Source organism: Panicum hallii, chromosome 7 (genome assembly GCF_002211085.1).
Source record: "Panicum hallii strain FIL2 chromosome 7, PHallii_v3.1, whole genome shotgun sequence".
Lineage (NCBI taxonomy): Eukaryota > Viridiplantae > Streptophyta > Magnoliopsida > Poales > Poaceae > Panicum > Panicum hallii.
The window spans coordinates 20,160,923-20,172,385 of NC_038048.1; the positions used below are offsets into that span (position 1 = coordinate 20,160,923).

Consider the following 11,463-nt stretch of genomic DNA (forward strand, 5'->3'; position numbering starts at 1 on the left):
CCTACTTAATCCATATTTTGCAACAGTAATGCTACAGTAACCATCCGCTAATTATTGCTTAATCATGGATTAATTAGCATCATTAGATTCGTCTCGTGATTTACAACCCATCCATGCAAAAAGTTTTGTAAATAGACTTCATTTAGTACTTCAATTTGGTAAGATTTCTTTGCAAAAATTTTTTTTGCGTTTTTCAAACTGATCTAAACAGGCCCTTTCTATAAAAGCAGGATGTCTCTAGTTCAAAAAAAAAATAGTGCGTAATTTTGTACTACATTGCTTTCACTTGGTAACCGTGAGTTTTTTTTAACACAGTTCCTTCTGAAATTTCCTTATGTGATCCTCTCCCATAAAGGAATAATAAGCACATGGCTGACAAAACTGAACATTAGATTCAAAGACCAAAGTAGCAATTTCCAATTAAACAGATGTAATTAAATCATGGCATGTTAGCGTGTTTCAACTGTCCATATATTATGGTACGTTTTCCAGTCTAATAGAAATGTATGCACATTGAAATAATCTCATGGAAAGGATAACACCTATCTACATACCACGCCTGCCAACAAGCCTACTTGGTTTTGCCCCTCATCTCCAAAGTACAACACCAAATTGGAACTGCAAAATCTTTTCCCTAGCCACAGATTCTTCAGATAGGTTAGAATACCCCGAATAGCGTTGCACAAGCAAAGAGCAAAAATAATACTCCTCCTAGCAGGCCAACCTGCGAAAATGTATTTTCAAGAGTCATAATCTTTTGAAGAACTCTCAAAAGGACATGCTGAACAAGCTGACAACAATAGGGTAAAGCATTCATAATTAGACCAGAATAAGTGACTAAAAGAAGCGGTATGTTTTCCAACACAAGTCTGTCTGAGAGAGCTCTACGTCCAATAATTCTTGGAGCCGAAGAGGGGTGGACTGGGAGCGTTTGTGTGAGAACCTTGTTCCTATGTTAGAACAACACCACATCCTTGGTCAGGTCTCACCCTTGTATGTTCTATCTGTAATTTTCTACAGGTGTCCTATGTAAGGGCTTGATACAGGCCCCTAACTGTATTGCCCGGGGTTTTTACCCCCCTCTTTTGGTAGAACCTAGGTTGCGAAGGTTATAGTGGTGTTGGAGAGGAGGCCGGGGCTTGAAGCCGCAGCGGCGTGGAGGCGGCGCCGTGCTGTCGCACGGCGTAGATGAGATCAAGAGAGAGAACTAGGTTGAGGCAAGGGGTAACAATCTGTTACCTTGCTTAAGAATATCTCATAGAGTCCTGGCTATATACCTGGCTATATATATAGCCTCTAACAAACATGCGAACAAACCAAATCTTAGGCTATCAATGTTTCCTTTCCTGAACTAACAAACCAAAAATCCCAATCGCTACTACTGATCAGCCACGGGAGCGCTTATGGCGCCTCTGGTACACCGTGCCGACCATAACATCTTTCTTCTTAATATATTGATGCGCAGCTCTCCTGCGCGTTCGAGAAAAAAAAAACCCCACATCCTTAAACCATTCTAATAGCTCACAGGCTCTAGTGCAAAAGCCCATTTTTTTTTCTTGGACACGCTAGTGCAAGAATCCATGAGCTGGAGCTCTTTCAAACAGCCCCCTAAGAAAATGCTGCTTTAAAACCTAATCTGTTCTTTATACTGCTTAAGTAAACAGTTTGGGCAAACCTGGAGCATAATGGCCACACCTACACAATTTTACTCCAGCTGCAAATTTCTGTGATTAAAAAGTATTCTCCCACAATAATTTCAAGTTTCTATTTTTTTAATCTGATATTTCTGTAGGCCTACAACTTATAATGCACTTTGAGTTCATGAGAATGCCAACACCAAATTACTTGGGTCCAGAGGCTTTATTGTTGTTGAGTTTATGAGCAATGTGGATTTTACATACATGCTGATGCTGATAAATTACTAGTTAAAGAGAAGATCAAATATGACTGAACAACTTTTAGTTGTCTTACCAGCTTCTCGGATAGGTAGTTACCCAGGAATGCTCCCCCAAGAATAGCAAGGGCAGTTGCAATCAAGTGTCCAGCTACAGCTCCACTAGCAACGCCCAAAGGAGACTACAAAAAAAAAAAGACACCTTGGTCAATGCTTAAACCAGCTAAACCGAATAATTCGCAAGTGAATACTGTAAAACAACTTTCAAACAGACCTGTGAAGCACCCAAAGCAATTGTAGCCAGCATAGAGCGATCTCCCCACTCCTACAGGTGCAGAACATTTGGGAAGCAATAAGATGGTTGTTTGACAAGATTTAAGGACAAAGCTCCCAAATATTCTTGAGAAACAATTTCACAGTCAATGAGAAACAACTTACTGCAAAGAAAACAAGACTGAAGGACTTCCAAAGGACCTCAAGAGGGCTGGTGAGCTTCTTAGAAACCTGTAATAAAGTCAAACTTTCAGTAAAGGCCATAGAAAAGGCTGGAAACTTCTTTCAGTACTTCAATTTTGTCAGGAAGACAATTCAACAAAATCTTAAAACCATTGTATGCCACTGCAAAGTGCAAACTTGCACCAGCTTTCAGGTAAAAAAATGTAAAATCAAATAATTGTAATTTTTTACAAGAATTCTTAACAGAAACAATAGTATGGATAAGGACAACCTTTTCCTTGACAAGCTCCTCAGCCTCAGCCAGTTCCCCACTCTCAGAGTTTCCCTCAATGTTCCCATTGGCACTATCAGGAAGCGCCAATGCATCTTTTATTGACTTAAAACCAAAGAAGGCCAGCAGGGCAACTGCGGCATACTCTCCTATGGGTAACGCTGAAGGAAAACCATGGTTTCACAATTATGTTGTAAGCATAATGGGACAAACATACCACACTAAATACAATTGGAGAAAGAATTACAAATTGTACATCACAAATTACAATGCATAGTACCATAAGAGCGTGAGCATTTCTTTCCAAAACATAATGGATTGTTTAGTAAAGTAAGTAGTTATACTAACTTGTTTGAAACTGTGCTGGTACAGACTGGAAAACCCGTCCAATTATAACACTCACAATAGTCATCAGGGACAGAGCAGCCACTGACCCAAGTAAAACCTGCTCATCAAATTCACAGAAAGATACAAATGCTCAAAATATTTGCAGAAAAAACTACATATTGTGCTATAGAAAAAGGCAAGTCAATATTATCTATAGGAGAATATTTGAATACACATTACTCCGGAACCATGCTAAAAAAATGCCACTGAAAACCTGAAACCATGAAACCACTACTACAAAACAACAACTCTCATATATATGCCAGTAAGAATTTTGCAGCACTAAGTTACGAAAAAGATGCATGTTTATCATAAGTCCAGTAACGGCTTCAACTCAAAGACTAATATGCATTGCAAAATTTCAGACCACATGTATTCATTTGTACTGGCCTTGTCGCACCTACATTCTTCACCAACTGGCACTTCCACCTGACCTCAGGCTGCTTCCATGCCATCACTGGCCATGTTTAAATACAAGCCATGCTACAAGATGATGCTAGAATCTACACTCTAGCCAGTGGACAGTGGAACACACCAAACATGTGAGTGATGTCGCATCTAACAGGATTGCAACACCATTCACAATATGTCAAGATCACTTGGTTCTTATTCCTTCTAGTGCAGGCAAACGGAACAGTTTGACGATGCTTGAACTATAGTTGAAACTAGTCTTTTTGGCTCTTTGGATTCTGGAAGGATCTAGGATGTGTTTATCATTTACATGGAGATCTCTGCTCAACTGATCAAACAGTTAGCCCTGCTAATCTTACAATAGTTCTGGGCATTAGTCCATCAAAAGATTCCAATAAAGGATCAAACAGTCTTTTGCCTACGTGTATATAAAATGGAAAGGTGGCATATATGCAAGACCCACTGCTTATGGCTGGCATTTTTATTATTAAATGGCAGATACTTTGGAGTGAGATATACACATATTTCTATATCAAGGTCAGACCACAGAAATGTGATATCTAGAGATGAGTAAAAAGGAAAAATCAAATAGTTAAACAATAAAGTGAGACAGACACTAGATTTACAGGTTCACAACTTACCAATGCCTTTTGATATTGCATTGCGAGTAGTGCAGCAATGAAAAATGTCTGCGATGACAGAAATGTAAAACCAATCAAATTCCTTGATCTACTTAAAAGTGCTTTAAACATGTAACATGATCTTCAAATGGAAGAAAAGTACGCATATGATATCTGTTGAGCTTACAAAAGACAGCAATGAACAACAACTGAACAACATATAGCTAGAACTGATAGCAATGAAAAGACAAAATAAGAACTCCAAGACATGTAAGGTTGAAACTACATTAAAGTAAGTAATTCACTACTGAGGTAATGCAAGTCCCATCTTATTGAGTTGACAATGAAGTCCTCAATTATCGAAATATATTAAGTTATGGTCACAACTGTAGATGAAGCTGCATGCTGGTAAGCTTAATGTAAAATTAGAAACTCAAAGTATGTTGTGAATGTTTCAATTACACTACAAAGAAGTTTTAGGAAATGGTGGAATATGTCTTATGTTACTGGAAAGAAGGTGAAGAGACATGTTGCGGTGTATCTAGAAGCTAAACATGTTGCGGTCATTTGAAATGAATTATATACCTTATCTCCAATCTCAGATACAAAAATCAGTGTAAATGCTGCCGTGAAACCTGATTTTGCCAGCATAGATACAACTGCAGATGATTGTCCTTTAAAGAAAAAACCAGCTGCCAGGGCGCAGAGAAGTAGCACGGCACCAATAGATTGCAAGTAACTAGATCCTGAAAGTGGTTTTGTTCTGTGATACATTGTCAAGGATAGAAAAAGTTCAGTGTACAAGACGCTGGCATGAAAATCATGGAAAAAGAAGGGGAGGATTAGTACTCACGGTTTATTGGAATCTCTGGTAGAAGAACTATCCAAATGTTCTCCATGGCTAGTTGCTCCATCTCCTTCATAGCTCCCAGCACCAACATTTACATTGGACATTTGTACCCTAACGTCATGTCTTATTGGTTTCATCCATGATGACAACCTATATTTTACTGTTAAAAATAAAAATACGTAATCAAAATCACATGTCAATGCCTGAGCAAGATTGAGGAAGACACCTAAAGAAACAAGGGAAGCCTTTGTGTCAGTATAGGATGGTGTAGGCAGTGTTATGAATCTCAGGGCCAATTTGCAGCTACTATGCTGTTTTCTGGAATTTAATTAGTTTTGTAAATCCTTAGTAAATTCATTAGGACTTACTATTATGGCTCCAGAAAGGATGCTTTCACTTACTGCTACATCAAGAAGTAGGAAAGAAAGGTTTGCTTTCTAAGAGGTCACCGTGATGACAAATCGAACCTGAGGCTCCTTTGGCAGAAATACAATTTTGGTGTGCATGCCATGTAAAGTTTCTGTTCTTAAAGAAAAATACGATCAACTTCATAAAACCCGTTTCACAAAAGGAACATGTAAAATGTGGTTGATTTGCCAACAGTGGATATCATGCATTCAAATCTGTGCTACTAATCATGTGCAAAACAAAAGCAGTGACATCAGCTTAACAGTAACAGGGTTGTAAAGATCTTCTTAGGTTAGACGGGTAGGATGGATAATTTGCCGGATTCATTTCCACAAGACTCTCGAAAGGATGTGCTCCAACAAGGCACTGCTACAACTAAAGAATCTGCCTGCAACACTAGCGTTCAGTATCCATAACTTGCTGCCGGAATTTCCCGACTCGCTCGCTACATCTCGAACTTTTCACTTAAATATTACACGCTCCGCCTCAAATTGGGCCGTCCGGATGCAATTTGAATGCCTTAAGGTCGTCTCAGGCCAAAATGGAGGTCCAGAGACATGAACCCGTCTCACCCATGGAGGAAGCCGCTGACCTAGCCTAGAGGTCAAACGGGCCAAATCGAAACACGCAGAATCCTAAAGGCGCGTACCAAACCTTGCCGTGGCCGCCTTGTGCTCGGGCTCGGCGGCGACGCGGCAGGTGGCCCTCGCCGCCGGCGGGAGCGCCGTGGTTCCGCCAGGCCACCGCGCGGCAGTAGCCACCGCCGCCACCACCACCATCCCCGTAGACGCTCGGCGCCGCTGGGCTGCTGTCTGCCGGCGTAGCTGGGGAGCTGGGTGGGATGGGAGAGGGGGGCAGCGACCCAGAGGAGGGGAGAGAGCACTCGAGAGGTCTCAACTCTCAAGAGAGGATAGCAGCCCACCTTCCAACTGTATTTTTTTTGTTCTTTTCCCGATTCGTGCGCTTACTCGTCATCGACACGATGAGAAGGTTCAGCTGGGCTCTAGTTTGCGAGCTGGGCCGGGCCCTGGAGGGGAAGCTTCGTTGGTGCCCAAAACGCTGCCCCGTCATTTGGATTTTTTTCATTTTTATATTCAACAATTTTCGTATTTTCTAGAAATAATCACCTAGAACCAAATTTGCAAATGTATACCTACCCCTAGGGATGCAATTTATATTTATTTTGGATTGTTAGGTCAACCCAAAAATTTGATAAAATAAACTAGGATGACATTGTGCGTAATTAATTTAGGATGATATGTCATTGTAATTATTTGACATCGAAATGAGGCGTGCTTTGATGCGTTGGAAACAAGACGGTGAAACCTTTCATTTTGTTTTGATCCTAGCTCCAGAAGCATCGTGGATCATTCTGTTTGACCATGAAAACATGTTGCGTCACCAATTTTGAGCCACGTTGGACTTGTATTGTGTCGGGCTTTAAGCCCATATTGTGGGCGTGCCCTCTGGTCGACCCAAACTCTAGCTCCTCCCTTTTGCTATAAACTCAGTAGACGCCAGTGTAGAAATTTGGGTTTTGTTTAATTCTAGTCGACCGAGAAGTTGAGAATTGATTCACTGCAACTATGGCGACAAGTCCTTTTTACTGTGATCCAGGACCCTCCTCGACTGTGTCGATTAGTCCTTTGGAATTGAGAGTTTGAACCTTTTACTCAGATCTATTTTATATACATATGCAATTTCAAATTGCGTGTTTATACTTGCTTACTTGTGTTTTTCGATTCGCTTGCAGGATTGGCAAGGTCAATCAAGTTATTCTTGGTTGATAACCAACAGAGCAGTGGTGTAGCGGTTGTAGGGATTCGAATCATGTCTGATTAGAAGCCTAGATCATCAATGTCAAGTTCTCCACCAATCAAATTACCTATACCTATCAGAAGATCGGGCTAGTGCTACATCAAGTGGTATCAGAATTCAGGTTCCATGAGGTATATTATCGTGTTTCTTTTTAGATTTATCTCGTTCCTTTTACCAAGAGTGTAACACCCCGAAGTCCACAAACACCCCGGAGTGCTACTAAACTACACAAGCAACAACTAAAAGGAGATGAAAAAATTGGCAGCATCTCCTTTAAAACTAGAGCTATTGCGGAAGCAAACACAAATATATCAATATAAGGAACAAGCTAGCATGGATAGCACCCCTGAATGAAAATGAATAGCTAAAAGAATGGAACCGGCAGCGATCACAACTTTAAGTTGTTCTTAACCAAACTGATTATTACACTAACTAGTTGCTATAAATGGATTTCTAAAAGATGAAGTGTAGACATGCTGCTACTCTCCCTTCCCACAAGACTAAGCATCAAACGCCTGAAAAGAGTGAATATACAAGGGGTGAGATGAAACATCTCCACAAGTGGACTGTTTCGACAAGCTATCTAAAAAAATAGGTTTACTTAGCAATGATTTGCATTCAACATATAAAATCAAGACAATAAACTTCAATTCAACTTCAATAATATGGATGCATATTGAATGCCATGCACTTCCTTCTGTCCGCATACCCAACAAGGTATGGAGCTGCATCCGAAGATGCTGTACCGGTACAAGTCGGACCATATGATCACGACATACTTCAATGCAAATGCATAATGCGATGCTTATGTAATGCTGCAACATTAATATACTTTCAACTTCAAATATGTGGATTTCCACATAAAACTTAGTCAATTATAAGTCTTCATGGTTCACTTCTCAAGATAGATGAATTATAAATACGATTGAGAATATGTATAGAATTATATGAACTTCAAATATTAACTTTGGATGATAAAAATAGCAAGGCAAAACGTAGCCAACCACAGCTACAAATCCACTTGCCTTAACCGACGAAGCAAGCAAGAGGGACTCAAGTCCGATCCGGAGCACTACCACCTGTTCGGAGAATACAATTCATTACAAACACTTCAAATATCAAGCACAAGTAAACAGCGCATCGTCCCTACGGTCCATTCCGACAGCCGGCTATTAATCCCTAGGGAACCCCAAAACAGCAGCTGCAGTTGTCTTTTTGTATCTTTAATTTTGTAATAGCTACAACAGTAACGAGGACTCTATGAGCATCTACAGTTCACAAGCTACAACTTTTGTATTCAGACCGAATCCAAATTCCACCATCTTCTATGTCTAATCCTCGCTACAAAGTTGCAGAGTCAATCTGTTCATGACAGCAACATTGCTGTTTTGGAAAAATCATAACTCTCAGACCAATTATCCAAATTGGGTGATTAAGCTACCTGGGGACAGAACAACTATCCCACTACATCACACTCCATAGAAATAGGGCTTGATTCTGCCTGCAGCATATTTTAAATTGCATTGCAAAACTGAAAGTGGCACTGAAATACGTCTGAAATTGTAATTTGACAGGATGAGACACCTGACTTCGGAAGCCTATAACTCTTAAACCACTCATCCAAACTGCGCAAATAAACCATCCTTGGAAAGATAATCTAACATACTAGAAAACACTCTATAGAAACCAGGGCTGATCCGGCCTCTAAGGCACTTCATAACGATGCTGAAAATCAAGCACTGCAACTGAAAAATCAATAACTGACAGAACCATACCTGTACACGCTGGTCACCAGGGAATTGGGGGGTCTCCAACAGCTAGCGCTTAGATCAGCAGGAGAAAAGTGAGAGGCAGCGTAGGGGAAGGGAGGACTCCCTGGCGGCGCCCAAGAGGAAGCAAACGGGAAGGGAAAAAAGACTGGGGAGGAGTCACGATGGCTGGCTAGGGTTGTTTTGTTTTCTGTTTCCCCTTTTCTCCTCCACGTCCTGGGCTTTAGGTGGGCCTTTCTTTTTTTTCCTCAAGGCACAAAAGGCCCAATTATTAATAGGTTATTACATTCTACCCCCCTTAAAAGAATTCGTCCCCGAATTCTAATGTTGCTACGACCATCTACTCAAAACATTAGAAACGGTAAAACTACATGAACTAACCCGTTTCGAAAAGTTCGGGATACTTCTTGCGCTTATGCTCTTCAAGCTCCCAAGTGGCTTCACGCTCGGATTGATTAGTCCAAAGAATTCTCACATACTTGATTGTTCTTCTTCTCATGACACGCTCTGAGGATTCTAGGATGCGCATCGGGTGGCACTCCACCGTCAAGTCTTGCTCCACAGTGATTGGCTCCAGCTCAATCTTCTGATCTGGGTCCCGCAAAAATTTTCTCAACATAGAGACATGGAAGACATTATGCACCCCTTTCATAGACTCCGGCAACTGCAAGCGATACGCCAAACTGCCCACTCGAGCTATGATATCGAAAGGTCCAATATACCTCGGACTAAGCTTTCCAGTGGTGCCAAATCGCACAATGCCTTTAGTAGGTGATACTTTGAGAAGAACTTGATCACCCACTGCAAACTCAAGGTCTCGCCTCCTCACATCGGCATAGCTCTTTTGGCGGCTCTGAGCAGCCAACATATTCTGACGAATCTCGTGTACCTTCTCAACAGTTTGTTGGATCCAGTCCGGACCAACCAAGGATCTCTCACCCAAAGTCTCCCAACACAATGGAGAGACACACCGTCTGCCATACAAAGCCTCATATGGTGCCATCTTGATACTAGCCTGATAGCTATTATTATAAGCGAACTCAGCCAATGCGAGATGATCCTCCCAATTGCCCTTCCACGACAGGACGCATGCACGTAACATATCCTCAAGAGTTTGAATAGTCCGCTCTGACTGACCATCAGTCTGAGGGTGGAAAGCAACATTAAGAGAAAGCTTGGTGCCCAAAGCAGTATGAAGACTTTCCCAGAACTTGGAGACAAATTTAGAATCACGATCTGAGACAATTGACTTAGGCACACCATGAAGTCTTATCACTTCTTTCATGTATAATGGGACTAACTCTTGAGCTGAGTTTGTGGTCTTCATTGGGATAAAGTGTGCCGACTTAGTGAGTCGATCCACAACAACCCATATAGCATCCTTACCCCTAGGAGAGCGAGGTAAACCGACAACAAAATCCATCGTGATATGCTCCCACTTCCATTCTGGAATCTCTAATGGCTTCAATAAACCGGCAGGCTTCTTATGCTCAGCCTTCACTCGCTGGCAAACATCACAAGCTGCTACATACTTAGCCACATCAACCTTCATTCTTTTCCACCAAAAATTCTGCTTCAAGTCTCTATACATCTTGGTCTCACCAGGATGAACGGTGTATGGAGTCTTATGAGCCTCTCGTAGTATATCCATCTTCACATCCGATTTCTGAGGAACACAAAGGCATCCTCTGAAACGAACCACATCGTTCTCATCAATAGTAAACTCTCGAGGTTTACCATCTCCAATCCTCTTACGAGCCTCTTGAATTAAGCGATCATGTTTTTGTGCCTCACGCACCCTCTCTATAATGGAAGACTGAATGCACATCTGAGTCTCCTCTCTAGCGGTGCCTGCAAAACACAACGAGATGCCCATACGATCCAGATCCGTGATTAAAGGCATTGCCACCTTAGGAACACCAGTCCTACTAAGAGCGTCTGCCACCACATTCGCCTTTCCTGGGTGATACTGAATAGTAAGATCATAGTCTTTTATCAACTCAAGCCACCTTCGTTGCCTCATATTCAACTCCTTTTGGGTAAAGATATACTTGAGACTCTTATGATCCGTGTAAATGTCACAAGACTCACCATAAAGATAATGTCTCCATAGCTTCAAGGCAAACACTACGGCAGCCAACTCTAGATCATGGGTAGGATAGTTTCTCTCATGCTTCTTCAGTTGCCTAGAACCATAAGCAATCACTTTGCCATCCTGCATTAGCACACATCCAAGACCGATACGCGAAGCATCTGTATACACAGTGAAACGCTTACCACTCTCAGGCAAGGCTAATACAGGAGCATTCACTAGCTTATTCTTCAGTGTCCGGAAACTACCTTCACAATCATTGGTCCAGACAAAAGGAACACCCTTCTCTGTAAGTCTGGTCATCGGCTTTGCTATGCTGGAGAAACCTTGCACAAAACTCCGATAGTAGCCAGCTAGACCCAAGAAACTACGAATCTCAGTCACACTAGTAGGTCTCTTCCAATCAACAACTGAGGCAACATTCTTGGGATCAACTGAAATTCCATTTTCATTAATCACATGACCAAGGAAAGCTACTTCAGAGAGC

General features: G+C 41.5%; 1 protein-coding gene across 1 annotated transcript; it reads right to left on the reverse strand.

Annotated features, from left to right (window-relative positions):
• Positions 1–431: 431 nt before the first annotated feature.
• Positions 432–6,215, reverse strand: LOC112901301 (GDT1-like protein 2, chloroplastic). The gene is made up of 10 exons (XM_025970182.1): positions 5,947–6,215; positions 4,893–5,049; positions 4,625–4,802; positions 4,061–4,108; positions 2,970–3,066; positions 2,622–2,782; positions 2,333–2,398; positions 2,169–2,219; positions 1,972–2,076; positions 432–724 (listed from the first exon to the last, which is right to left on the reverse strand). The coding sequence occupies exons 1-10, from the start codon at positions 6,074–6,076 to the stop codon at positions 659–661; spliced, it is 1,059 nt and encodes a 352-aa protein (XP_025825967.1). The 5' UTR covers positions 6,077–6,215; the 3' UTR covers positions 432–658.
• Between the last annotated feature and the right edge of the window lie 5,248 nt (positions 6,216–11,463).